This window comes from Dipodomys spectabilis, unplaced genomic scaffold, assembly GCF_019054845.1.
Source record: "Dipodomys spectabilis isolate Male_0828 unplaced genomic scaffold, ASM1905484v1 ptg000526l, whole genome shotgun sequence".
Classification (NCBI taxonomy): Eukaryota; Metazoa; Chordata; class Mammalia; order Rodentia; family Heteromyidae; genus Dipodomys; species Dipodomys spectabilis.
The window spans coordinates 3277603-3304453 of record NW_024871203.1 but is presented as its reverse complement, the minus strand read 5'-3'; the positions used below and the strand labels follow the sequence as shown (position 1 = coordinate 3304453).

At 40.6% G+C, this 26851-nt stretch overlaps 1 protein-coding gene across 1 annotated transcript in view; it reads left to right on the top strand.

Moving 5' to 3' along the window:
- The window catches only part of Phex (phosphate regulating endopeptidase homolog X-linked), a 209091-nt gene that overhangs the window by 84061 nt on the left and 98179 nt on the right, over nt 1-26851 (top strand). The window contains exon 13 of the mRNA XM_042670171.1: nt 20449-20550. Within this exon, the coding sequence (XP_042526105.1) occupies nt 20449-20550 (102 nt within the window). The remainder of the gene's footprint in view (nt 1-20448; nt 20551-26851) is intronic.

Here is a 26851-nt window from a genome sequence, read left to right as displayed (position 1 = left end):
ATTTCCAACACAGTGTTGAGTACATTTCTTTTTGAACAGTATTACTCTCTCCCTCATTTTCTCCCAGTTTTTTCCCTCCCGACTCCCCTCTCCAAAGCTGTATAGTTCATTTCCAACATCATGTCTAGTGAGTATCACTGATGAATTAGTTCACCCTTTATCCCACTATTTCTGAGCTTCCCTTTCTCCTCCCCAAATCAGATAAACTTACATACAAGACAAAAGGTACAGAAATAAAAAAGTGACAACAGGTAAAAAACAGAAAGAAAAAAGAAGAACCACAAAAAACAAAATAAAAAACTCTTGTTTCCACTTCTTGGAGTTCATTTCGATAAGCATCATTTTATAGGATCATATGCACATAGCTATTGAGCCCTTGTGATCCTCTCCTAAGAAAGTCCTCATTTAGTCTCACTAATATATTTTTTAATGCTTTAATTTATACTCATGTTTTGAAATACCATGTTTTATACTTACATTTCAATTTGAACTAGGCACATTTCAAGTGTTTGGTTGCTACCTGTTCCTAAGTAACTATCATATTGGGCATGATGGGTCTAAAGAATCAGAGGACTTATTGTGGCAAGATTTGGTTCCTTGATGAGAGGCTGCTGGTGGCCATAACTATAGCATGGCAATTTTGATTCCTAGTCAATTGGGTTTCTAGGAGGGCTTTAACATCAGAAGAGAAGGACTCAAGAAGCACCAGGACTCATGGCCTGGGAACAGGGGTGAGAGTTGGAGGCAAAGTACTGTTTTCTGAAGCTATTGTAGCTTTTCTGGGATACAAGCTTAGAGGAGGAAACAATATCCAGACTCTACTCTGAGGCAAGCATCTTGGATGCAATTCTCATTGGTTTGGGGACTATGTGTGATGGAGGCGGTAAGTCAAAGATATTTAATGCCTTAGTGGTACAAAGGATTTGATCAAGACAAAGCCTGTGGTTCTAAGATCAAATAACTTTCTACTATTGGCAAATAGCATTAACTAGTATATAGGAGTGAAGCCAAGTATAGGAAAAAACAAAACAAAGCAAGTGCAATGATACCTGCAATTGCCATTGACCTTGGAGTCTTGGCTACAATATCAGTGAAACAAGAGTGCATGTATTATTCATGATTCAGTCCAGCCTAGTCCCTAGCCAGCTATTTTCATGCAAGAATTAGGCCTAGGCATTCACACACAATGAGACCAAAGGAGGATACTCTTAGTAGAGGGACAGAAAAGCATAAATGCCATGTGCATCTGATCATACAAAATAAGAATTATCAAAAGGAATTCCAGGAAATGGAAACAAGAGGACTTTTTCCTTTTTTTGCTGTTTTTCTTTTCTTTTTGTCCTGTTTATTTGTTTATATGTCTTCAGGAGTGTAAGGGGAGGCACAGAAATGGAGGGACAAATGGTAAAAAAAAAATATGCAGCAGTGGTACTCACTAGATACTGTGTTGAAAATGAGCTACACAACTTGTGGGTGAGGATGGGAGGGAAAATCTGGGAGAGAGCAAGGGAAGGGGTGACATTTTCCAAAGAGACATGTATGCTTTTTTTTTTTTTGTCAGTCCTTGGGGGTTGAACTCAGGGCCTGGGTGCTGTCCATGAGCTCTTTTTACTCAAAGGTAGCACTCTACCACTTTGATCCACAGGTCCATTTCCAGTTTTTGAGTGGTTAACTGGAGATAAGAATCTCACAGGAACTTTTCTGTCCCAGCTGGCTTTAAACTGCTATCCTCAGAATTCAGCCTCCTGAATAGCTAAGATTGCAGATGTGACCCACCAGTACATGGCTAAGAAATGTACTTTTGCTGACTTACGTAACAATAATCACTCTGTATATCACCTTTTAATAACAATTTTAAAAAGTGAAGAAAAGATTATGAAGAAGTAGGGAAACCTAAAAAAAATAATTAGGCCTAAAGGCTCTAGATTTAGTTCTGGGTTTTATTAATTTATTACTTTTTAATTTCCTGGAGTTCATTTCCATAAATACTATTTTGTATGCTCAATTGCACATAGGCATTGTGCCTTTCTTTTCATCACCTAAAAGTATCCTCCTTTGGTCTCCTTTGATGTATGAATGCTGAACAGTCATAAATCTCAATTTTATGTGAAATCTCACATGTATAAAATTTTGGTCAATGCTCTGGAGACCAAAGTACATATGTCCTGGAGATACTATCATGTGACTTTCACTTGTTTTTGTGCTGGTACTGGGGCTTGAACTCAGGCCTTGTGTTTTTGCTTAGCTTTTTTCATAAAGGCAAGCTCTCAACCACTTGAACCACACTTCCACTTATAGCATTTTACTGATAAATTGGAGATAAGTGTCTCAAGGATTTTCCTGCCTGGATTGGTTTTGGATCACAATCCTCATATCTCATCCTCTTGAGTAGGTAGAATGACAGACTTGAGCCACTAGCATCTGATAAATTCCATATCTTTTTTTTTTTTTTTTTTTTTGTTGGTCATGGGGCTTGAGCTCTGGGCCTGGGCGCTGTCCCTCAACTCTTCAGCTCAAGGCTAGTGCTCTACCACTTGAGCTACAGCGCCACTTCCGGTTTTCTGGTGGTTTATTGGAGATAAGAGTTTCATGGCTTTGCCTCCCTGGGCTGACTTTGAACCACAATCCTCAGATCTCAGCCTCCTAGTAGCTAGGATTACAGGCGTGAGCCACCGGTGCCCGGCTAAATTCCATATCTTTTTTTTTTTTTTTTTGCCGATCGTGGGGCCTGAACTCTGGGTCTGGGCGCTGTCCCTCAGCTCTTCAGCTCAAGGCTAGTGCTCTACCACTGGAGCCACAGCGCCACTTCCGACTTTTTCTGTTTATGTGGTGCTGAGGAATCGAACCTAGGGCCTCATGCTTGCAAGGCATGCACTCTACCGCTGAGCTACGTTCCCAGCCCCTAAATTCCATATCTTAAAGGCTCTATAATCTGTGAATAATGTCACCCTGAGAAGCAAGCCTTTACCACATGGCCATAGTATATTTCTTTGTTTTTCTCTGAAAAATACTTGAATTATCATCAATTTGAAAAATGAAAAGAGGAGCCCAGAGACTTCTCTGTGGCTCTTCCTGAAATTAATTCATCATGGTTAGTATAGTATTTCATAGTAAGATCTAATAAAGATAAAAAGTCACACATTTTCTGTCTTAGAATTTTAGGAATGCAAAACAGTGGCAATAAGTTTTATTTCTAGTATTTCAATGCGTTAAAGATAAACAGTGAAATCTGAATTCAAATTCAACCAACATAACATTTTGTGTCTATTTAATTCTCAGAAGAAAGAGGGAAACAATAAGTAAAAAGTGGATTATTAGACCTTTAATATAAGAAGAACTTTCTAGTTATATCTTTCTGTATTTTTTCTATTTCTTTTAAAACCAGGTACAAACTTGGTTCTAACAAGTGATCTCTGATTATCTGGAGTGGTGACCCAGGGCTGTGTAAATTTATTTCCAAAGAACTTTTTATTAATGTTTATGATTCTCTAGTTACTAAGGCAGAAATGTGCACATATACATCAAAGAAGAATTTTTTATTGCACTGATTCAAGAACTGTCCTTTTTGCTTTTAGTTTCTAGAAAATTCAGTTGGAGTGCCCATTTGAACATTTTGGCTGATTTTCTGCATTCAATCCTATCTCATTTAATTTCATTGTAGATACTGTATACTCAAATTACATATCTTTATTCATATAACTCAACTCTGCTAGTAGGCATATTTTTCTTGCTCCTGAAATTTTTGCGTATTTTTGTTATACAGTGGACCCTGTTAATGGAAAAATATTTTAATGCTTATTAAAATAGTAAGACACTACTGAAGACTATTGCATTGGGTGTTAAGTCTGTTGCAATGGGGAGAGATTGAGCTCAACTGCAAACACAGAGACGTATAGTCAACAGACAGAAGGGGGGGCGGGTCATTGGATGGAAAATAACTAAGTGGGCTAAACCAACAATAGGATTCTTGCTACAAGCAGGCTAGGGGAATCAAATGGACTGGGAAAGAAATAAGGGATTTTGGTTTGATGTTGAGAATGATGTGAAGTTAAGGCTCTCTCTAGATCCTGTAATCTCAGGAGGCTGAGATTTGACTATCATGGTTGGAAGCCAGCTTTGGCAGGAAAGTTCATGAAACTCTTATCTCCACTTAACCACCACAAATCCCTATGTAGAGCTGCGGCTCAAGTGGTAGAACACTAATTAGCTTTGAGCAAAAAACTCAAGGACACCATTCAAGTCATGAATTCAAGCCCTAGTACAAGCACACACATAAAAATTCTCTCTAAAGCCATTTAACAAGATTCTTGTTACAACTTGGCTAGGTAGGACAGGGTGAAGGTTGGGGACAGGAAGACAGTAATGTTGAGGGTGGTCAAGGAGGGCAATTTTTTGCCAGCCTTCAGATTAAAGTTAAAGGCATTGGTTTCTCATTATATATTAAAACATTTCTATATGCAGGTTAGCCTAATGAATGCAGAGTAAATCTTTTATCACACTTCAGATCTAGACTTTATTATTAGGTGAAGAATTATTTTTTTTTCTTACTATGTAAAACAGCTTACTCTAGTGTGTACTTTAGTAGCTTGCTTTTTCCCCTTTATGGTAAAAAACAGTTAATATCCTCAAGCAATGCTATAGATGACCTACGGTGTCTTCTATTTTTCTGAGCTGCTTTCTGCATAGCAATTGCAGTGTAATTTTTACCTTAAGAAAAGACATCTTCTCCTACTCCATACCGCTGCAGCTGGTGTTGAAGACTTAAATACCCACATGGGTCTAATTGCAGAGGTGAAGTTTGTACTTGCAACCTCCATACACAAGGAGTTCACCTCATTAGTAAGGCATGATAATTGAATTGATGTGCTACCATTAATATTCTTTACATTCCCCAATTCCCTTCTTCCCCGTTTCTCTCAGTGGGTGAGGAAATGAGATGTAACTATAACGTTGATGGCAGAAGTCACATGAAAGTCAGTGTCATGCATTATATGCATTACAACACTGCCCTTCTACTGAGTGCTTCTTTTCTTTCTTTTGATGCCAGTACTGGGGCTTGAACTCAGTGTCTCTCGCTCTTGCTTAATTTTTTTCACTCAAGGCTGGAACTCTACCACTTGAGGCATACACAGTTCCACTTCTGGCTTTTTGCTAGTTAATTGGAGATAAGAGTCTTATAGAACTGGGCACTAGTGGCTCATGCCTGTAATCCTAGCTACCCAGGAGGCTGAGATCTGAGGATCATGGTTCGAAGCCAGCCCAGACAAGGAAGCCCATGAGACCTTTACCTCCAATAAACCACCAGATCAAGACCACTTTCCAGAGAAACTCTACTGAAGACTTGTCCTTCAATCACCAAAATGATCTGGGTTCTGAAGAATTTTTAAAATATAGTTATCAAATATCAACCTCCAATAGAAATTGCATCCAGTTTTATTTTATTTTACAAAGTTGCAATTTGGATCCACTTTTACCAAGTTGGGCTTTAACTTGGATTCATAGTTAACCTCGTTGAACCTCTTTTTCTTATGTATAACGAGTCTCTGTTGCTATAGTAATGCTGTGTAACAATCAGTCACAAAATCTGACTGTCATTGAGCAATAAGTAATTACTGCTAATGCATCTGGAGTCAGTGGTGGACCCCTGCACAGCTCTGCTGATTTTGGCTGTGCTTGCTCCGATGTCTAAGGGTTGGCCAATCAAGGTTGCCTTTGGCAGAAGTGATCGGGACAACTAGGCCCTGCTCCATGTGTCATCCTTCCATCAGCCAGCTAAGCCTGGGCACGCTCTCACTGTGATGGCAGAAGCACAAGTGAGCAAGCAGAAACATGTGAGGCCTCCTGAGACTCAGGCTCACAGCTGGCATAACGTCATGTGGCCATCCTGTTAGCTGAAGCAAGCCATAAATCCAATCTAGATACACACAAGAGAGAAATGGACTCTGTGTTTTTAGTGAGCAGATCTGCAGTCACATAGCAAAAGAAGGGGTGTGGAACTGAAAGCCATAATTGTAAGTTATCACAGATAGGGGTGAGAACAGTATTTGTCTCTCAGTATTTGTCTCTCTAATCCTCATAGAAGGCTTAGCACAAGACCTGGATCAAAAAGTGCCTAGTAAATGGCAGCTGCTCATACTTTTGTGTGTTGTGCTTGCAGTGAATAGTAGAGATAGAATTCATAGCATCCAAGTTTTGAGATGAACCAGGAACTGGTGGCTCATCCCTGTAATCCTAGCTACTTAAGAGGCTGAGATCTGAGGGTTGAGGTTTGAAGCCAGCCCAGGTAGGAAAGTCCATGAGACTCTTATTTCCAATAAACCAGGGGAAAACTGAAAATAGAGCACTAGCCTAGAACAAACCCCCCCCCCCCAAACCCTCAGGGACGGTGCCCAGGCTCTGAGTTCAAACCCAATGACTACCCGCCCTCTCCCCAAAGAAGTTTTGAGATGGAATCTGGCAACTTTTCCATGGAGATCACGTCTTTTCAAATTATCTTAGAATGAAGAAGGTGCCTTGGGGGGTGGGGTGCTCTGATAGTTCTTCATATATACCTACCATAGTAGCTTGTAGTTGGAATAAAGATTTCTGTGGTGCTAGGGGCCTGGACACTTTCCAAAACCTGCCCTAAGATTTAACACTAAGTTTGGCTCATAGAAGATCTTCATGAAATTATTCAAGGAGCTAAATATAATTTCTATAACAGATCCAGGTTTCACAACTCTCCAGGGGCTAAATCTTGTTACAACAAATATCCTCAGACCCCAATCCTGACAGCCTATTTATGCAATCTTGGGTAAAATGACATCCAGCAAAAGAAGTAATTTAGATAGCTCAATGGGAATTCTTATGAAGTAAATGTGGACGCCACTCTTGACTTTGTCCTTGAGTATGCTGCCATGATGATGACACATTTGGCCGACCTTTCTTGTTTGTTGTCTGGATCTCTGGATAATGCTGGAAACAACAGTGTGTCTTTATCAGCAGCAGCTTTGTCAAGCAGATTGGATCAGACCTGTGGAAAGAAGAGTTTATGCCTCAGTCAGTTCTGAAACTTGGAAATGACCAGTCATAGTTGTTACCTGGGGGATGGGAGGTTAAGGGTTTTACCATAGTTGATGACTGGGCCATTATGAGTCTGGTTGCCTTGTAAAAGTCTTATTTTGCTGTGTGATCTAGTCTTTCTCAAAGTTAGGTTTATTTCCTTCCTTCCTTCCTTCCTTTTTTCCTTTCTACCTGAGATGGTACCCATTGTGGTTTTGATTTCCATTCTTCTTTTAAGACATATCTACTCTGATCATTTCCCAATTTTAATATCGGATTCTTTGTTTTTTTTTTTTGCTAGACTTATGAATTTATTGAATTGTTTATATATTTTGGATATCAATCCTTTGTCAGATGAAGAGTTTCCAAATATTTTCTGCCATTTTCTAGGTGGTCTCTTAATTGATTATTTCTTTTGCTGTGCAGAGGTGCTCAGTTTGATATAATATCATTTGCCTATTTTTGCTTTTGTAGTCTGTGATTTTGAGGTCAGATCCCAAATATCATTTTCTTGTCGGTCATGGGGCATGACTTCAGGGCTTGGGTGCTGTCCTTGAGCTTTTTTGCTCAAAGCTAGTGCTCTCCCACTTTGAGCCATAGTACCACTTCTGGTTTTCTATTGGTTAATTCGAGATAAGGTCTCATACTTTCTGTCTTTGAACCATGATCCTCAGGTCTCAGCCTCCTGAGTAGCTAGGATTACAGGTGTGAGCCATCAGTGCCTGGCTCAAACAATCATTTTCAAACAATCATTTTCTATACCAACATCTAGAAGTGCTTCCCTGTGCTTCTTCCTATCAGTTTCATAGTTTGAAATTTTACATGTAGGTCTTTGATCCATTTTTAGTTGATTTTTTGCATAAGGTCAGAGATAATAGTAAAGTTTAAATCTTCTGCATATAAACATCCAGCAGCATTTATTGAAGAGGCTATCCTTTCTATTATGTATATTTTGGCTCTTTGTAGAGCATCAATTGGCTTTAGATCAATTAGCCTGAGACATATGGGTTTATTTTGTGTATCTCTGTTCTTTTGATTGGTTTCTGTGTTCATTTTAATTCCAAGACTATGCTATTATTATTACTATGCCTCTGTGATATGCCTTAAAATCAAGTAGTGTAGGGGCTGGCAAGGTGGCTCAGTGGTAGAGTGTTTACCTTGCATGCATGAGGCCTTGGGTTTGATTCCTCAGCACCACATAAGCAGAAAAAAATCCAGACATGGTGCTGTGACTCAAGTGGTAGAACACTAGCCTTGAGCTGAAAAGCTGAGGGACAGTGCCCAGGCCCAAGTTCAGGCCCCATGACTGACAAAAAACAAAAATTCATGTAGCGTAATACCTTTAGCTTTGCTCTTTTGGCTCAAGATTGCTTTGGTTATCTGGGGTCTTTTTCCCTTTCATATGACTTTTAGGATGGCCTTTTTTAGTTCTGTGAAGACTTATTGATATTTTTATGGGGATTAGTTTGAATCTGAAAATCACTTTCGGTTGTACAGACATTTTAATAATATTAACTATCCTAACTCATGGACATAGGAAGTAGTTCAATTTTTTCTGTCCGCTTCAGCTTTTATCAGTGTTTTGCAATTTTCATCATAGAAATCTTTCATTTCCTTTGTTAAATTTATTCCTAGTGTTTTATTTTTGTAGCTATTGTGAATGGAATTGCTTTCATAATTTCTTTCTCAGCATCTTTATTGGTACATAAAACTGCTACTGATTTTTATGCTTTCATTTTGTATCCTGCCACATTACTGAATTTGTTTATCAGTTCTAATAGTCATTTGGTGGAGTCTTAGTTTTTTCTATATATAGTATCATGGAGTCTACAAAGTGGTACAATTTTACTTCCTCCCTTCCTGTTTGTGTACCTATTATTTAATTGCTCAGGCTATAACTTTCAGTAGAGGTTTTAAAGAACATAAAGTGAACTTGTATGTATTTACTTAGCATCTGGTATAAACCATCATTAGGCAGGAACATTCTTTACATTTGAAATGTTGTCATGTAAAAAAATCATATGTGAGATATAAAATCAGGAAACTGTATGAGAAAGAGAATAATAACGGTTTTAATTTTTTTCTTTTTCCTTATGTGGTGCTGAGGAATTGAACCCAGGGCCTCATGCATGTAAGGCAAGTGCTCTACCACTGAGCCACCTTCCCAGCCCCACAGTTTTAATTTGAAAGATACTGTTTTGATTATTTACATAGCCATGGTCTCATTCTTTTGAAATCATGTTTTCTGCCCTCGACATTTATAGCTTTTATTGGAGAGACCAAATAAATAGATATGAAAAGGCAATTAAGCACATGTGTGTTGTTCTGATTATAAGTCTGACAGGACCTCTGAGGGGTGATGAGACATCAATATGGGGTTAAGGGTTTGGGATTTGTAGGTATGAGGTACAATTTGAGTTGGCTTTGTAGGGTTTCTTTATTGCCAGAGACAAAGCATTGAAGGAAACCACAACTGACCTTGGGGCAAATTGACCCCCTCCAAACTCTGCTGGCATGTGTCCCTTCTAATGGCTAACTAGGAGCTATCACGACTCATTTCTACAAAACAAAAATGTCCTACGTGAGCGTGAGGAGAGGGCCAAGGAGGAGTAGGAAGGATAAGTTAATGTATTAAGGCAAAAGGATCTGATTTTATTTAAATCCCTGGATGGACAGGCAACTCATAGATGTATATGCATGTGCAACTCAAAAGTGTCAGGTATCTGGTACAGATCACTATGGCAAGATCATGTGGTGCAAAGAGTGAAAAGGAAGAGCCTTTTCTTAAATAACACTGGTCGAGGAAAAGAACCAACTTCTTGTTTTTTTTCACTCAAGGCTGGTGCTCTGCCACTTCAGCAACACCTTCACTTCTGGCTTTTTGCTGATTAACTGGAGATAAAAGTTTCACCGACCTTCCTCCCCTGGCTTTGAACTGTGATCCTCAAATCTCAGCCTCTAAAAAGTAGCTAAGATTATAGGCATAGGCTACCATGGTTTGTATGTTATATTTTTATCTTTGACCCTAAAGACATACTTTCTATGGAAAAACTAATTACATAACTCCTACTCAAGCGATTTCTACTTAATGCTATATGATGGTGGAATCAGGTGTTAGGTTAAAGTTTGATGAAGAAATAAAATTTGTGGTGTGTGTGTGTGTGTGTGTGTGTGTGTGTGTGTGTGTGTGTGTGTGCAGACCCTAGGGCTTGAACTCAGGGCCTGGGCACTGTCCCTGAGCTTCTTTTGCTCAAGGCTAGCACTCTACCACTTGAGCTACAGATCCATTTCCAGCTTTTTGGTGGTTACTTGGAGACAAGAGTCTCACTGACTTAGCTGCCCATGTTGGCTTCAAACTATGATCCTCACATTTCAGCCTCCTGAATAGCTAGGTATGAGCCACCAGTGCTTGGCTTCTTTTTCCTTATTTAAAAATTATGTCAGGCTTTTGCTGCCTCAGGGAATATGCCTTGACTGAAGGCAATGTTATTATGTCATGCTGTTGTGTTTTCTAAAGATAAAAATCAGAAGTGTTCAGTGATTTAGCTTCCTAGTTCTAGCTTGCCATCTCTTATTTGCCTCGACGTGCTAACAAATGACATTAATCACTTTCAAAGATTTCCCTCTTTCTTCAAGTATGATGTGGTAGTTCAACGCCATCTCACAGAAAATGATCTACAATAAATCTGTAAAGTCTGGGGTGGTAGGGGGAGAGAGAAAGATGAGTAGAGAATGACCTAAAAATGGGGCAGGGGAGGCTGGGCCAGGGAGTTGCTCTTAAAGGCAAAGGCTTATGGGAAAACAAAACTTGAAACGAGATTTACTTACATCTGACACATCTGACAGGGCTACAAAGAGTGCAAGTTGTCAGTGTGGTTATTTAGGGAGATAGAGATGGTGAGGATGGAGGAGGGGAGGAAGGGCAGAGGAAGGCAGGAGCTGAATATAAGTAAACTGTTTGTCATTCTTCAGACAATGAGCTGAAATCTTTTTGCCTCTGTGTATTTCCATCAGAATACCAATCAGCAAGTTATAGACAGAGCTTTGAAAAATCTATGCAACATGCTTAAACCTTTAATGAATTTGAGGCCCGGGAAGGTCCTGTGAAACCAAGCTGCTTAGAAAGAAGTACTTGAAAGCACAAAGGCCTATTTTACTAAGAAGTGTATAGTTCATCAAATTCCCCCAAAGGAGAATAAGGGAGAAATGGCCTCAAGATTCACAGTAGGAATCCAAAATTAGCAAAATGTGTCCATAGACAAATTAGCAAAATTTGTCCATAGACAAATGCACTGTCCATAGACAGTGCTTATTTGGCTTATTTGGTTATTATTATGATTATATTTGTGCCAGTCCTGGGTCTTGAACTCAGGGTCTGGACACCATTGCTGAGATTTTTTTTTTTCCTTTTTAGCTCAAACCTAGTGCTCTACCATTTCAGCCACAGCCCCACTAATGGCTTTTTTTGTGGTTAATTGGTAGTAAGAGTCTTACAGACCTTCCTGCTCAGGCTGGCTTTGAACCGCAGTCCTTAGATCTCAGCCTCCTGAATAGCTAGGATCACAGGCATACACCACTGCCACTTACCTAGTTGATTATTTAAAATGAGGATTGAAGATGAATTTTTGTACACCTAACTCCAAACTGATATTTTCCTTGGTGATGTTTAGCTTTCTGCTTATTCATTAACTGCCTTTCTATCACTGCTATATATTGGCCAGGGCATTAAGAAAAAAAAAATCTTTTTTTTTCAAGTGCTCAATTCATTCTCTTTTATTAAACCACTACCACACACACACACACACACACACACACACACACACACACACACACACACACACACACACACACACATTACCATTAGTGTCATTATTTTAAGCTTAATAGCCCCAGGAAACAAACTGCATTTGTTTTTCCTTATCAAATTCCTATCCCACCCTCCTTCCTCCTATCATTGCGCTGAGGAGCTTCCTAGAAGAAAAAAATCTTATTGTCCTTAAAAAAAACCACAAGTACTTCTCTTCCTAGCAGTGCATTTATGCTGCCAGAATGCATGACGTTATGTGTGAAGAAAGAGAATATTTCAGAGAAGATATTTCTGCAAATGTCAATTCTACTGCATGGACAAAAAGCCATGTGATTGATTAGACAAGCACTTTCTCAACTTTGGTTTTTTCTTTTTTCTTTTTTGCAGTACTGGGGCTTAAACCCAGGTCATAGAATATGCTAGGCCAACACTGTACCACTTAACTACTTGTTGAGCCATCAACCTTCTACCCTCTAATCTACTAATTCTCTTGCCTGTCCACCTGCCCACTGCTTTATGTTTTCTATAGTCCTGTCTTATGTCTCAGGTGACTCCTTCCATATAGTCATATAGTCTCTGGGTTCTATCTTCCATTTGTACGTTCAAAGATTATTTGTAGCTGTGTGTGTGTGTGTGTGTGTGTGTGTGTGTGCGTGAGCGTGCGCACATGCACATGTGTATGTGTACACGGGTCCTGGAGCTTGAACACAGGACATGGGTGCTGTTTCTGAGCTTTTTTTTTTTTTTTGTCGGTCGTGGGACTTGAACTCTGGGCCTGGGCGCTGTCCCTCAGCTCTTCAGCTCAAGGCGAGCGCTCTACCACTTGAGCTACAGCGCCACTTCCGGTTTTCTGGTGGTTTATTGGAGATAGGAGTCTCACAGTCTCTCCTGCCTGGGCTGGCTTTGAACCGCGATCCTCAGATCTCAGCCTCCTGAGTAGCTAGGATTACAGGCGTGAGCCACCAGCGCCCGGCTTGTTTCTGAGCTTTTATGCTAGGGCTCTACCACTTGCACCACAGTTCTGCTTTGGCTTTTTTGGTGGTTAATTGGAGAGTTTCCTGTGCAGTCTGGCTTTGAGCCATGATCCTCCTTTTTTTTGTATATATATTTTTATTGTAAAAATACTGTACAGAGGGGTTACAGTTACAGTAAGGTAATGAGTCCATTTCCTATCAAGCATTGTTACCTCTTCCTTTGTTTTTCCCCTACCATCCCTTCCCTCCCACCTCCACAACTACACTCTCCCCCTCTCCCTTACCCTCTCCCCACCTAAATTGTAAAGTTCGTTTTACAACATAGTGTCTTGTACACCTCATTGTTACAATGGGTCAACCTGTATTCTTATTTCAGCATTTTGTTATTTCCCTTTCCCTCCCAAAACAATGTATATACAAGATGCAGGGCACCGGAATCAAATACAGTGAAAACAAGGGTTATACCATGGGGGAAGAACTTACAAAGGAAACAAAAAATGTCACATGGTACATTATAAATACATTAAAAACAATAGCAAGAAGCATAAAACCACTTGTGTCCCTATCTTGGGGTTTATTTCGCTTAGCATCAATCTTATATGGTCATATGTACCTTTCTGCTTGTCCTAGACATATACTAGTTATTGCAACTGAGGGAAACCATGGGACCTATGTTTCTTTGGGTCTGGCTTACTTCACTTAATGATTTTTCCAAGTCTTTGTATTTCCTAACAAATGAGGCGGTGTCATTCTTTCTGGTGGAGGCATAGAATTCCATTGGTTCCATATCAGCCACGATCCTCATCTCATTCTCCTGAGAAGCTAATATTACAGGCATGAGCCACTGGCACCCAGCTTAGTAATGGCTTTTTTTCCTCCCATGTTTTCAACATTGTCCTTTCATTGGATCCTTTCTGTTGATATTTAAATACAATAAGTCATCTTACATGTTCTGCAACAACGAACATGCACAAAACACAACCCCTCAGACCCCTCCCTTAACCCAGGTGCATTTCTCATCTTTGCTTTCTTTCTTTTGTAAACAAACTTGTACAGCCTTGATATCTACACTCCTCATATATAACTTATCCCCTTGTGGTCTGCCTTCTGCGCCCAGCCCTCTTTCTCTTCCAGTGTTCCTCCTCTCAGAGAACCACGGAAGCATTCTCTGAGGTGCCCATGTCTACAGCCTTGGGATAAATCTGTTTCTCTCCTCACTTTCCTTACCTTCCTAATTCAATTAATCACCTAGTTCTATTCATTTGGACTCAAAATCTCTCTAATCAATCAATCTATTCACTTCCTTCTATCCTTATGAGCTGCCTTCCTCACCCCACCTCTCATCTGGGAAGATGCCATTTCTCTTTCTACATGCAGTAGATATCCTGGCTCATGAGTTCTGCTGCTTGCTAAGGTTATAAAGGTTTAAGGGTGATGAGGACTGCAGAGATGAAAGATCTAGTTCCTGCAGGTTTCCTTGTCTTTTTTATTTTGTCAGTCATGGGGCTTGAACTCTGAGCCTGGGCGCTGTCCCTCAGATTTCCAGCTCAAGGCTAGCTCTCTACCACTTGAGCCGCAACACTACTTCTGGTTTTCTGATTGGTTTATTGGAGATAAGAATCTCATGGACTTTCCTGCCCGTGCTGGCTTTGAACTGCAATCCTCAGATCTCAGCCTTCTGAGTAGCTAGGATTACAGGCATGAGCCACCAGTACCTGCCTATGGGGTTTCACCCTGCCTATGGGGTTTCTGTTTCTTGTGTATTTTTTTTGTTGGTTTCCTTAGATTTTCCTGGTATTTTCCTCTGATTTATGGAGGATACTTCTGTTGCTTCTAGAAACTCTGAGCTCGTAATTGTTGTTTTAGCTTGGTGGTCAGATGACCTGTTTATGACCCTCACTAGCTGTATGAGCTTGAGTAAATTATCAACCTTTAACTTCCCTATTCATTAAATAAATGCGGATACCATATTAGTCCTGGAATTACCAGGGAGAACTTTGAAAACTTTCAGTGTCCAGGCTAGAACTTACACTAATGATATTACTATTCTAATGCTTGGACCCAAGAGTCTTTTTATTTGTTTTTTTTTAATTTTTAATTTTATTGTTGTGTAAAGTTGATGTACAGAGGGGTTATATTACATAAATCAGGTGATGAGTGCATTTCTGTTTGCCAGTCCTGGGTTTTCTATCACTTGAGCCACAGCACCCCTTCCAGCTTTGTTTATGTGGTACTGAGGAATCAAACCCAGAGCTTCATGCATGCTAGGGAAACACTCTACCACTAAGCCACATTCCCAGCTCGAGTCTATTTCTTTATTGACAATGTCAATACTTCCCGTCTCTCCCAGTTTTTCCCTCCTATCCCCACCCACAAGTTGTTTAGTTCATTTTCAACATAGTGTTTAGTGAGTATTGCTAAATTTGTTCACCCTTTGTACCACTATTTCTCTGATTCCCCTTACACTCCCCCAAACAAATGAACTTACAAACAAGACAAAAGGTGCAGAAAATTAAAAGTGTGATAAAGGAGAAAAAAACCCCCACAAAAACCCAAACAATGGGGCTGGGAAGGTGGCTCAGTGGTAGAGCGCTTGCCTTGCATGCATGAGGCCCTGGTTTCGATTCCTCAGCACCACATAAGCAAAAAGAAAAAGAGCCGGAAGTGGTGCTGTGGCTCAAGTGGTAGAGCACTAGCCTTGAGCTGAAGAGCTGAGGGATAGCACCCAGGCCCAGAGTTCAGTCCCCACAACTGGACCACCCCCCCCAAAAAAAAAACCCAAACAAGAACAAAATGCGAAATAACAAAACCCTCTTATTTCCATTTCTTGGAGTTCATTTCAATAAACGTATTTTATATGATCATATGCAAATAGCTATTGAGCCTTTTTCTGAAGAATATCCTCCTTTGGTCTTACAGTGTGCATGTCTAGAGTCCTGTATAATTTATCATGTTCAAGTATAATTCTTTGTCTTTTACCATCCAGTACGTTTACTTGTATATTTATAGGTACATTCTAGTTACAGCAAATGAGGGAGACCATGTAGCCTATGTTTCTTTGAGTCTGGTTTACTTAATATTTTTCAAGTCTTTCCATTTCCATATGAATGGTAAAATAGCATTCTTTCTGATGGAAGCATAGAATTCTACTGTGTATACATACCACATTTTCTTGATCCATTTGTCTACTGAGGAGCATCTGGGTTGAGTCCATATCTTGGCTATGGTCAACAATGCTGCTGCAATGACCATGGATGTGCTGGTTGCTTTAATGTGGTCATGTTTGTGGTCTATTGGATAAGTGTCCAGGAGTGGGATTGCTGGGTCATAGGGCATCTCTATGTTTAGTCTTTTCAGGAACCTACATACTGCTTTCCAGAGTGGTTGAACAAGTTTACATTCCCACCAACAGTGTAGTAGGCTCCCTTTTGGCCACATCCCCTCCAGCATCTGTTGTTATTAGAGTTCTTGGTTATAGCCATTCTAACTGGAGTGAGGTGGAATCTTCATGTTGTCTTGATTTGCATTTCTTTTATGTCCAGAGATGTTGAACATTTCTTCATGTGTCTATTGGCCATTGTTACTTCTTCTTCGGAGAAGTCTCATTTCAAGTCTTTAATGCATTTATTAATTGTGTTGTTTCTTTGATGGTTTTTTTTTTGAGGGGGTGCTAATTTTTCAGCTCTAAGTATATTTTAGATATGAGGCCCTTGTCTGATGCATAGCTAGTAAAAATCTCTTCTCATTCTATGGGCTTTCTATTAATTTTGCTAGCTATGTCCTTTGCCCTGCAGAAACTCTTCTGTTCAATGTGATCTCATTGAGCCAGTCTTTCTTTGATTTGGTTTGATTTGGATCTTTACTTAGGAAGTTTTGACCCGTGCCTAGGAGCCCTAATGTTATTCTCCTCTACCCCTTCCTCTAATATTTTCATGGTATCTGGCCTTACATTGAAGTCTGATCCATTTAGAATTGATTCTGGTACAGGGTGATATATAAGGATCTAGCTTTAGTTTTTAATTTTTTTGACTGTCCTTTTTTTATTGTGAAAATACTGGAAAGAGGGGTTACAATTACATGGGCAAGGTAATGAGTACATTTCTTATCAAGCATTGTTAAGTGACGTAAGCCAGGCCCAAAGAAACATAGGTCCCATGGTTTCTGTTATCTGCAATAACTAGTATACATCTGAGACAAGCAGAAATGGTCAGATAAGCTGATGTTAAATGAAATGAACCCTAAGTTAAGGACTCAAATATTTTTTCTTTCTTGCTATTGTGTCTAACATATTTATAAAATATTTCTTTGTTGTTTTGTATGTCCCTCCCCCACAGTATAACCCCTGTTTATAACCCCTGTTTTCACTGTATTTTACAGTGTTATAATTTGTGAAGGGGTAGTTTTTAATTATTTTTATGAGAATTTTTAATGATCCTTTCCTCAAAATTTCAATGTGCAGGCTAAGTTCTGAAGTACTTGACTATTTTTGACAGTACTAGGCTCTCTCTCTCTCTCTCTCTCTCTCTCTCTCTCTCTCTCTCTCTCTCTCTCTCTCTCTCTCTCTCTCTCTCTCTCTTTCTCTCTTTTGTTGGTCCCAGGGCTTGAGCTCAAGGCCTGAATCTATCCCTGAGATCTTTTTGCTCAAGTCTAGCATTCTACCATTGTGGAGCCACAACTCCACTTCCAGCTTTTTGCTGGTTAATTGGAGATAAGAATCTCATGATGTTCTCTGCCCAGGCTATCTTCTTTTTTTTTTGGGTCTGGTAGTGGGGCCTGAACTCTGGGCCTGGGCGCTGTCCCTCAGCTCTTCAGCTCAAGGCTAGTGCTCTACCACTTGAGCCACAGCGCCACCTCCGGCTTTTTTCTTTTTGCTTATGTGGTGCTGAGGAATCAAACCCAGGGCCTCAGGCATGCAAGGCAAGCGCTCTACCACTGAGCCATCTTCCCAGCCCCCAGGCTATCTTCTAAGCACAATTCTTAGATCTTAGCTTCTTGAGTAGCTAGGATTACAAGCATGAGCCACCAAAGCCCAGCAGTTCTAGGGTCTTAACTGTTTGTTAGACAGTTCCCAACCATTTAAAGTCAAGTCCTTCAACCATTTTTGCTTTAGTTATTTTTTGAATAGGATATTGTGCTTTTTGCCTAGTCTGACTTGGACTGTGATCCTCCTATTTATGTGTCCCACCTGTCTGTGGTGATAGGCACATACTATTATGCCAGGCAGTTTTTTTTTGTTGTTGTTGAGGTGGGGTCTTTTTTACCTGGGCTGGTCATGAACTCTGATCCTCCTGATCTCTGTCTGTTAAGTAGCAGGAATTACAGTTGGGAGCCAGTATGCCTGACTCTTGACAATGATTTTTAAAGGACTTTTGCTCTCCTTTCATTTCATGTTTTTATCATGCCCCAATCCCAAGTTAAGGTTTCTCTCCTTTGAATGTTTTACTAAAGTTGAGAAGAAATAGCTGTGACGATCCCCCCCGCTTCCATCTGCTGTTTGTTCTTATTTACATACGATGGAACCCAGCCCACTGATTTCCAACTCTGGTTTTCTTACAACTGTTATTGAGCTGAAAACAGAGCTGAAAACTTATTAAACAGAAAGAAATTATTTTTAGCGTTGCGTCGACAATTCCTTATATAACAAAGGAAACATTTAGACTCATTTCCTGTGTAGGGAATGGTAAAAATTGGTTTGTAGCTTATAATTTCAAATTTCAGTTTAATTTTGGGCTTAGACCCCAGTATTCTGATTTGAGTGTCCCACTAAGGAATCTAGAACATTTCTGCTGAATGGAACTCCTTTCCCTCCTGCCTTTAATTTCTTTGTACTAAGATGTGAACTCATCCTCTTCTGCTCGCTAGGAAAGTAATCTACCACTTGAACTCCACCTGTGACTTTTTTGCTTTGTTTTCTGGATACAGTCTCTTGATTTTGCCTAATCTCCCTGCCGCCGCTGCTGCTGCCTCCTCCTCCTCTTTTTGTGCTGGTCCTAGGGTTTGAACTCAGGACTTAGGCACTGTCTTCAATCTTTTTGTTCAAAGCTGGCACTCTGCCACTTTAGATACATTTTAGGTTATTAATTGGAAATAAGAGTCTCACAGACTTTCCTACTTTGACTGGCTTTGTACTGCAGTTCTCAGATGTCAGCCTTCTGAATAGCTAGGATTACAAGTGTGAGCCACCAGCACAGTCCATTCCTACTTCTTCTGTAGCTGAGACTGCATGTGCATACTTGTTTTTGAGATAAAATCTTGCTAACCAACCTACCCCTAAACAGGAACTAAAATCTAGCTTGGAACTAAAATCTTCCTGTCTCTACTCATGTACGATTACAGACATACACCACCACACCTGGAGCATGAATGGTGTTTTTTTTTTTTTTTTGCTACCACAAGAGTTTGAATTCAGGGTCTAATAGTTACTCAGCTTGCTTGTTTAGCTGGTGATTTACCACTTGAACCACTTCTCCAGACTTGCTTTTTGCTTGTTATTTTGGAGATGGAATTTCATAAATATTTCTGTCATTGCTGGTTTTAAACCATGATCCTTTTGATCTCAGCCTCCTAAGTAACTAAGATTATAGAAGTAAGCCAGATTTTCTGGTATGGGGGTACCCATAGACAACAGGATCTCCTCACTCATCTCTGTGTGGCCTCTAAAATTTAGCATTGATGTCTCTTTTCTTCTAGTCTTCTCCATTGTCCAGCATATGCTGGTGGCAAAGCTAGGGTGCATGTATCTTCAATGCAGATGTGTCCTCCTTCTTTAAATATGTGGAAATAGGTCTTTTATAAGTCATCCTTGCTGGGGCAGCTCCTTTCTGTCCTATTATTCCAGATAATAATAATAATAGCTTTGAAATAATAGCTTTGGTGAACCATGAGAGAGCAGAGAGGAAGGCAGAAAGTTGGTAAAGAATAGCCAAGCATTCTTGATCAAATTGGGAAAGATATGGGGTCTTTCGTGACATAAGTCTGACTCATACCAGTAATATGTTCTTTGGGGTACTGGCCCTCTGCATGTCTCTGTGGTAGCAGTGTCTCTCTTGCTCACAGCCCATGTGTCTCTCAGGTACTTGTTAAACTATAGAAATTGGTTGCTAACTTGATAGGGATGAACCAATATGGTAGCTACAGATAGGTAAGTCATTTGTTAGTCATAACCACTGGTGAATTCCTTTCTTTTCATATAATTCTTTCAAACATGGTCTACCAAATTGTTCTCATGGAAATAAACATATTGCTGGAGTTGAGCCACAAAGGATTCCTTATACCACGGTCAGCCTTGAGCTAGCTCTTTTTTTTGTCGGTTGTGGGGCTTGAACTCTGGGCCTGGGCACTGTCCCTGAGCTCTTCAGCTCAAGGCAAACACTGTACCACTTGAGCCACAGTGCCACTTCCGGTTTTCTGGTGGCTAATTGGAGATAAGAGTCTCATGGGGAATTTCCTGCCTGGGCTGGCTTTGAACTGCAATCCTCAGATCTCAGCCTCCTGGGTAGCTAGGATTCAGGTGTGAGCCACCAGTGTCCAGCTTTGAACTAGTTCTTATACAAGCTGAGTTTGGTCCCGAAAACCTTGTTTATTGTCTTTGGTTTTGATGCTCCTTCTTTGCATATTTTCTTGCAGATGGAAGAATTGATTGAGGGTGTTCGCTGGGCCTTTATTGACATGCTGGAGAAAGAAAACGAGTGGATGGATTCAGTAACAAAAAGGAAAGCCAAAGAAAAGGTAATGATTCCTTTCAATGAAAAAATATACACATTTTTTGCTTTAAATAGATTTCCATGTTTAGCATTGTATGTGAGTTGATTTTCATATGAAAATGAGCTGTTGGCGCTAAATGACTCTAGAATTAGGAATATGCTATTGGATTTCATCACCAGGAGGTAAGAGAAAATAAGATCTGACTTTCTTTCCCTAACTGCATTCTCCAGTGCTGTGTAATTCGGCCTTTCCCTCTCTCCTAATTGCTGTCTGTAAGAGCCACATGGCTTGCTGCCTAGTGAATTTTGTCATAAACCATCATTGGATATGGCAGAATGCAGAGCAGTGGGGAGCCATGGGGAGCAGCTGGCAGAAGAGCCCTCAAGATGCAAAGAAGAAGCAAAACCCACATTGGCCATGTGTCCTCTTTTGTGCATGATGTGTGCAAATGTCCGGAGGCAAATCATTTCCTATAACCAAGCAGATCTTCTTTCTAACCTATTGTTTTGCATAAATGACCCAAAGAATATGCTTGCAAACTGCAGGCCAGGCAGACTCTTCAATGTATACAAAAAATAAGCCAGGTGCTGGTGGCTCATGCCTGTAATCCTTGATACTCAGGAGGTTGAGATCTGAGGATCGTGATTCAAAGCCAGCCTGGGAAGGAAAGTCTGTGAGCCTCTTATCTCCAAGAAACCACCAGAAAACCAGAAGTGGTGCTGTGGCTCAAGTGGTAGAGCACTAGCCTAGAGGGGAAAAGCCAAGCAAGTGTGCAAGTCCCTGAGTTCAAGTCCCAATACTAGCATACAACATACACCTCAAGATAAATAGTGCTGTCCATCTTGAATTGTAAATACTTGTAGATATTCTGAGGAAGTTGGTGCTCATGTAGGTAGAGTGCACTTGCTATACTTGTCGTGCATGCCACTCTGCAGCTAGGAGACTGAAATCAGGAGTGTTTTTTGTTTTTTTTTTGAGATGTTTTGGAAACCTTCCTGATATTAGTGATCTCCTGTGGCACCAGGATATGCTATTATTTTCTGCATCCCTTGCCTACAATGTCTTCTTTAGTAGATCAAAGTTTCAGTGCGAGCATTTGTGATAAAGGCAGCCTTCTCCATCATTGTCATCATGAGTCAGCTCATACACAATTATTTCTACTTTATAGTCAAGAAACAAACAGAACAACACGTGGGGAATACTTGCTTTTGGTGAGTGGGAACATGTGGAAGTTTAGGAACATATTCCTAGAGCTTTCCTATTCTTGAGATGGATGAACCTTGCCATAAGTATTTTTGTCAATAAGCATGAAATGGCTGTTCAGTGTTTATAGTGAAGAAGGAAGTTGGAAGGAGGGTTATTAGAGGAAAACAAAGGGCAACTTTGATCCCCCTTCAAGATTTGTGGAAGCTGCCTTAAGCCATGTGAAAGAAGCACAGGCTGATGAAGGCAAGAACACATGGGCAGAGATGGGAAGCTCTCCAGATGGTCGTTGAAATTTTCAGCACCAACATATTGTAGGTTTTTTTTTTGACAGCTTCATTTATTTGATGAACTAGCTTGTGGTATGTAGGACAGAATGTGTTTGCTATGTGTGTGTGTATGTGGGGGGGCTTGAACTCAGGGCCTGGGCAGTGTCCCTGAGCTTTTGGGGTTAAGGCTACTATTCTACCACTTAGGCCATAGCTTCACTTCTGGATTTTTGGTAGTTATTGGAAATAAGAATCTCACAGGCTTTCCTGCCCAGGCTGGCTCTGAACCTTGATCCTCAGATCTTAGCTTCCTTAGTAGTCAGGATTATAGTTGTGAAGCACTAGTGCTTGGCTTGGAATTGGGCAGTTGAGCCTTTAGCATATTAAGAATTCTTTGTCCTAGTCGGACTCCTTATAGATTGAGGATGTGGGAGGTGCATGTATGAATTAGTACAAGGTCACTGTTGGGGTGGTGAGAGGGTGTATGCATGGATACAAGAGGAATGGTCTGGAAGTTGTAGTCAGTTCTTTGAGATGTATGGGTTGAGATTGCCTAAGTGAGATCTTCTGAGTTGTACAAGGATGTTTGGGCTTTCTGGGCAAGTTGTCTGTGAGTCTTCCTGGAAGGATGACTCTCAGTCCTAGTATTAGATGTGTTCCTGTTTGCCCTTTGAGTTGCTCTCCAGCCTTCTGTTTTGTTTCAATGAGAGCTTTCCATTTTTCTCTTAAAAGTATTCTTTGAACTCTGCTTAGTTCAATCTGCCAGGAGCTCTGCTAGTTCAATGAGGAGAAATATTAAAGGTAATTCTCCTACTGGATCTCACTAGGCTCCCCAAGTATCTTGTCTTTTACAGTTCAGACAGTTTCTTTAATAAAAAGTAAACAAGAGGGATGTGGTCCTAAAATTTCCCACAATTTTCTGAAGCAAGTTTAGCCCTGGATCCTAGAAAATGTAGTTTTTTTTGTGGTTTTGTTTTGTTTTGTTTTTTCCTGCCTCAACTTGAATGAGTTTGCACTTCTCCAAATGACCTCTAGGTGGCGCTCACAGTACTCACAAAGAGCAGTGAAGCTGAAGGCTTTTCTGCTACTTGCTTTCTACCTTGGGGCTGTTTTTGAAAAATTATTTTATTCCCTTGCCCTTTTTTCTTTGCTGTCCTCAATTTGATTGCCTTTTTAATAGTCAACAAAAAAGGAAAGGCTTTGCCTAATAATTCCTTGAAACTTAGATAGAAATCTTTGACTATCTCAGGGCTTTTTCTTTCTGATATGGAATAGACTCTTACATTAACAAAAGGTTTGCTTGCATTTGAAGTGGAGGTGACTACTTGGCCTTCTCTTCCTGGTATGACTTGGCACTGTTCTTTGGGCATGTGTTGTATGCAGTATATTACCCAGGCGGAAGATTTCTCATCAATAATAGTGTCCATACTGGGCCAATGCTGAGTCACTTGGCAACTCCATTGGGGAAGCTGAAAAAAATGCTTTGATTTGTGAGGGGCTGGAACTTTTCTTTTCCTCACCATGAAGCTTCGAATTGCCAGCTAATTAAGGTAACCTTCTACGAGATGCTGATCTCAGCCTTGTGCAATGGCTAACCTCCTGAACTGAGTGGTCCAGATATTCAGAGATACACTATGGTCTGAGGCCTTCCACCTCTTGGCCTTGTGACCCCTGTGGGGATGTAATTATGTTGTGTTCTTTGCTAGGGGTTGATCAGTCCAAAAGATAGATGCGGATGTCTCTGCGTCTGTGAAGGGTGAATTTGTTATCTCTGTCTCCCTGTTCTTTTCTCCCCTCCCCATGTTCTTCTCTTAAGAGGTCATGGGTGCTTTTATGTTGTGAAACCCACTGTGTAGATTTCAAGTGGAAATTTCAGATTGTGAAATAAGCACCGATTTTTTTATTTTTTTTTTTTGTTTCGGATTCTGTGTTTCCTGTAAGCATGTGCTTTTATTGTAAACAAGCAGGAAAGGACAAGGGGCTTGTTATTTTTCTTATATTTTTTTAAAGAGACATCCACTGAGCATCCAGTGATAGAGGAAGGATTTGTGTGTGTGTGTGTGTGTGGAGGGGAGTGTCATCTGAAAGATTCATCCATTCCAGAGCAGAGAAGAAGATTCTCAAGGTCACTGAGTAATGATTGTTGAGGTTAGACAGGACAGGGACTCCGGTCACCTTTGGCCACCCCAGCCGGCTGGGAGTCAGGTTGAGAAGAGCAGCTTTCTGAACTAGGAATTTAATTATGTAGCCCAAAGCCAAATCCCTCCTGAAAGGCTTATTTGTGCTCTTAGCCCCTGAGATCTATGCTGGCCAGCCACGCCCAGGAAAAATACTCAGCTAGAACTCTCAGGCAAAGCCTTCCCAAAGCTGCTGCTCGGGAGGGAATGGCCTTTGTCATAGCAGATGCCAGAGAAGTCTTCAGAATGTTCCCAACTCCACAGGCCTGCAACTCCCACGCAAGGCTTTGCAGGAGGTGGGATGAGTTCTCCTGCAGAGAGCAAAACACCAGTGCACCTTGCTTCTGCCTCTGTCTCTTAAGTTATGCCAATCCTTGCATTTCCTCCAGGCCCCAGAGTCTCTCTGTACTCACCAAACTGTGCCCTGTCATCATCAGCTGATTCGGATGGTTTCCCAAGTGTAGCTCCAGTGGCAATCTATAACACCTAGGTACTTTGTATTCTATTTTATTCTTTGTGGGCCAGGCTTGAACTCAGGACCTGGGCACTGGCCTCCCTGCTAGTACTCTACCACTTGAGCCACAGCTCCACTTCTGGCTTTTTGGGGGAAGATAATTGGAGCTAAGAGTCTCACGGCCTTACAGACTTCCATTCCTGAGAGGTTAATAATGAAGTCAGAGGAGTCAGTAGTTGAAAGTACTTGGCTAGAAGAATGCTGGAGATTGAGAGAGGCTTCTAGCAATGTGTCAGTGGAAGCAGCTTTGGCTGGACGGGTGGGTGGGACAAGACCATTGAGGTTCTGTTTGTACAGGTAGTTCTGTGGACTTTCCTGGGGGTTATTGCGTATTAGGTAACCCAAGGCCATGATCATTTCCCACGTTCAGCCTCGCTTTCACCCCTGTGATCCCCTCTTCAAAGGAGTGCCCGAGTAAGCAGCTGCTGCTGAGAGGTGGCGATGGAGAGGTAATTCTCTTACTTTGTGGATTTTAGATTTTTCTGCTTTTGGGCAAATCCACTGTTATCTTTGTGCCTTTATTAAGCATAAAAGCAAATGTCTGGGATAAGTAGGAATCGGACACATATCTTTATCGAAGGCTTGTTCCTCTTGATCGTTTATAGGAGTGAATTTAATGGAGTTTGCATGTTTCAGAGCTCATGGACACATTGTGTTGTTTTTTCCTTTGGGGGGGAATACACCAGATTATTCATTCTTATCTTTGAGGGTGAGTCAGTACCATTAGCAGGATGATGAGACAGCCATTGTAGCCCATCCTGAGTGTCTGGGTCTGTGTGGAGCCTGGGAAGTAGCATTTGTGACAAGTCTTTGGGTGATTTCTGATGCCTATGGACTGCTGGCTGATTGCACGTGACAATGTCTTTACGCCAAGGCTGCGCTGATAGGGCCAACTAGATCAGGTTCTTTCTCTTACAGGTACACCTGAGTGAATACCAGAACACTCACAACCTAGGCAGGCCATTTTCCCCACTGCTGTTCCATCAGCCCTGCCACAAAGCCCCCTCTGGGTGGAGAATGGAAGGCTCTTTCTTGGTCCCTTCTCCCCCTTGACTTTGTATCTATACTTAGCAATGATAAAGTATGTGAGCTTCCACATGGAAGCACTCCCAACCTGTGAAGAGATTGACATCTATTTTTTTCTATTGCAGATGAAACATATCTTTAATGTTCTTCCCATTATGAATAAATATATGCCAGGCTAGATGCTGTAAGCACTTTGCAAACATTAACTATATATCCAGGCCATAATGACCATATGAGGAAGGTGCAGGATATCTTTATGCATATAAAAGACACTGAAGAAAAAAGAAAGCCAGAAAGGTAGTCCAAGGTTATAGAGCTTCTCTGGAAGTCCACTATTTGGGTGGGGTTTATTTTTGGTGACAGTATTATGGTTTGGACTCAGGGTCTGGGCTTTATCCTTAAGCTTTTGTGCTCAAGGCTGGAGCTCTACTACTTAAGCCACAGCTTCACTTCTGGCTTTTTGGTGGTTAAGTGGAGATAACAGTCTCATGGACTTTCTTGTCCAGGTTGGCACTGAATCTTGATCCTCAGATCTCAGTAGCTAGGATTTTAGGCATGAGCCATTGGCTCCTGGCTGCTTTCTTATTTTCAACATTTTTGGTTTTGAACGCTCAAGTTCAAGGCTAACCACATCATACAAGATAGAGTCCAACTCAGGCAACACAATAGGAATATCATTGCAACCTTTGTTTTGCATACAAATTATATTAAGGAAGCTGAACTTGATATTATGGTTATCTTTCTCCTTCAGCCATGCATGTCACTGTTGGCTCATAGTGAATTTATAGTCAGTTAACTTTTGGCCTTAAACATAAAGTCTTTTGGAACTGCTGTTAAGCCTTGTTGCTCTAGTCCTAAAGTTGGTATTAAAAAAAAAAAGAGAAAAAACAAAAAAACCTCTCATCCCCAAACTTTACATTTGTTCTTGTTAAAATATATTTAGTTGTTTTTGTTCAGGCCTAGCTTAAAAAAAATCTCTGCATTTTCTTCATGATCATTATTTTTGTTATATATTTTGTTATGTAATATATTTTTCTTATATTTCTGTTCATTAAAGAAAATCTGGAATTTGTTGAGCACCAGATGCTCACACCTGTAATCCTATCTATTTAAGGAAGCTGAGATTTGAGAATCGT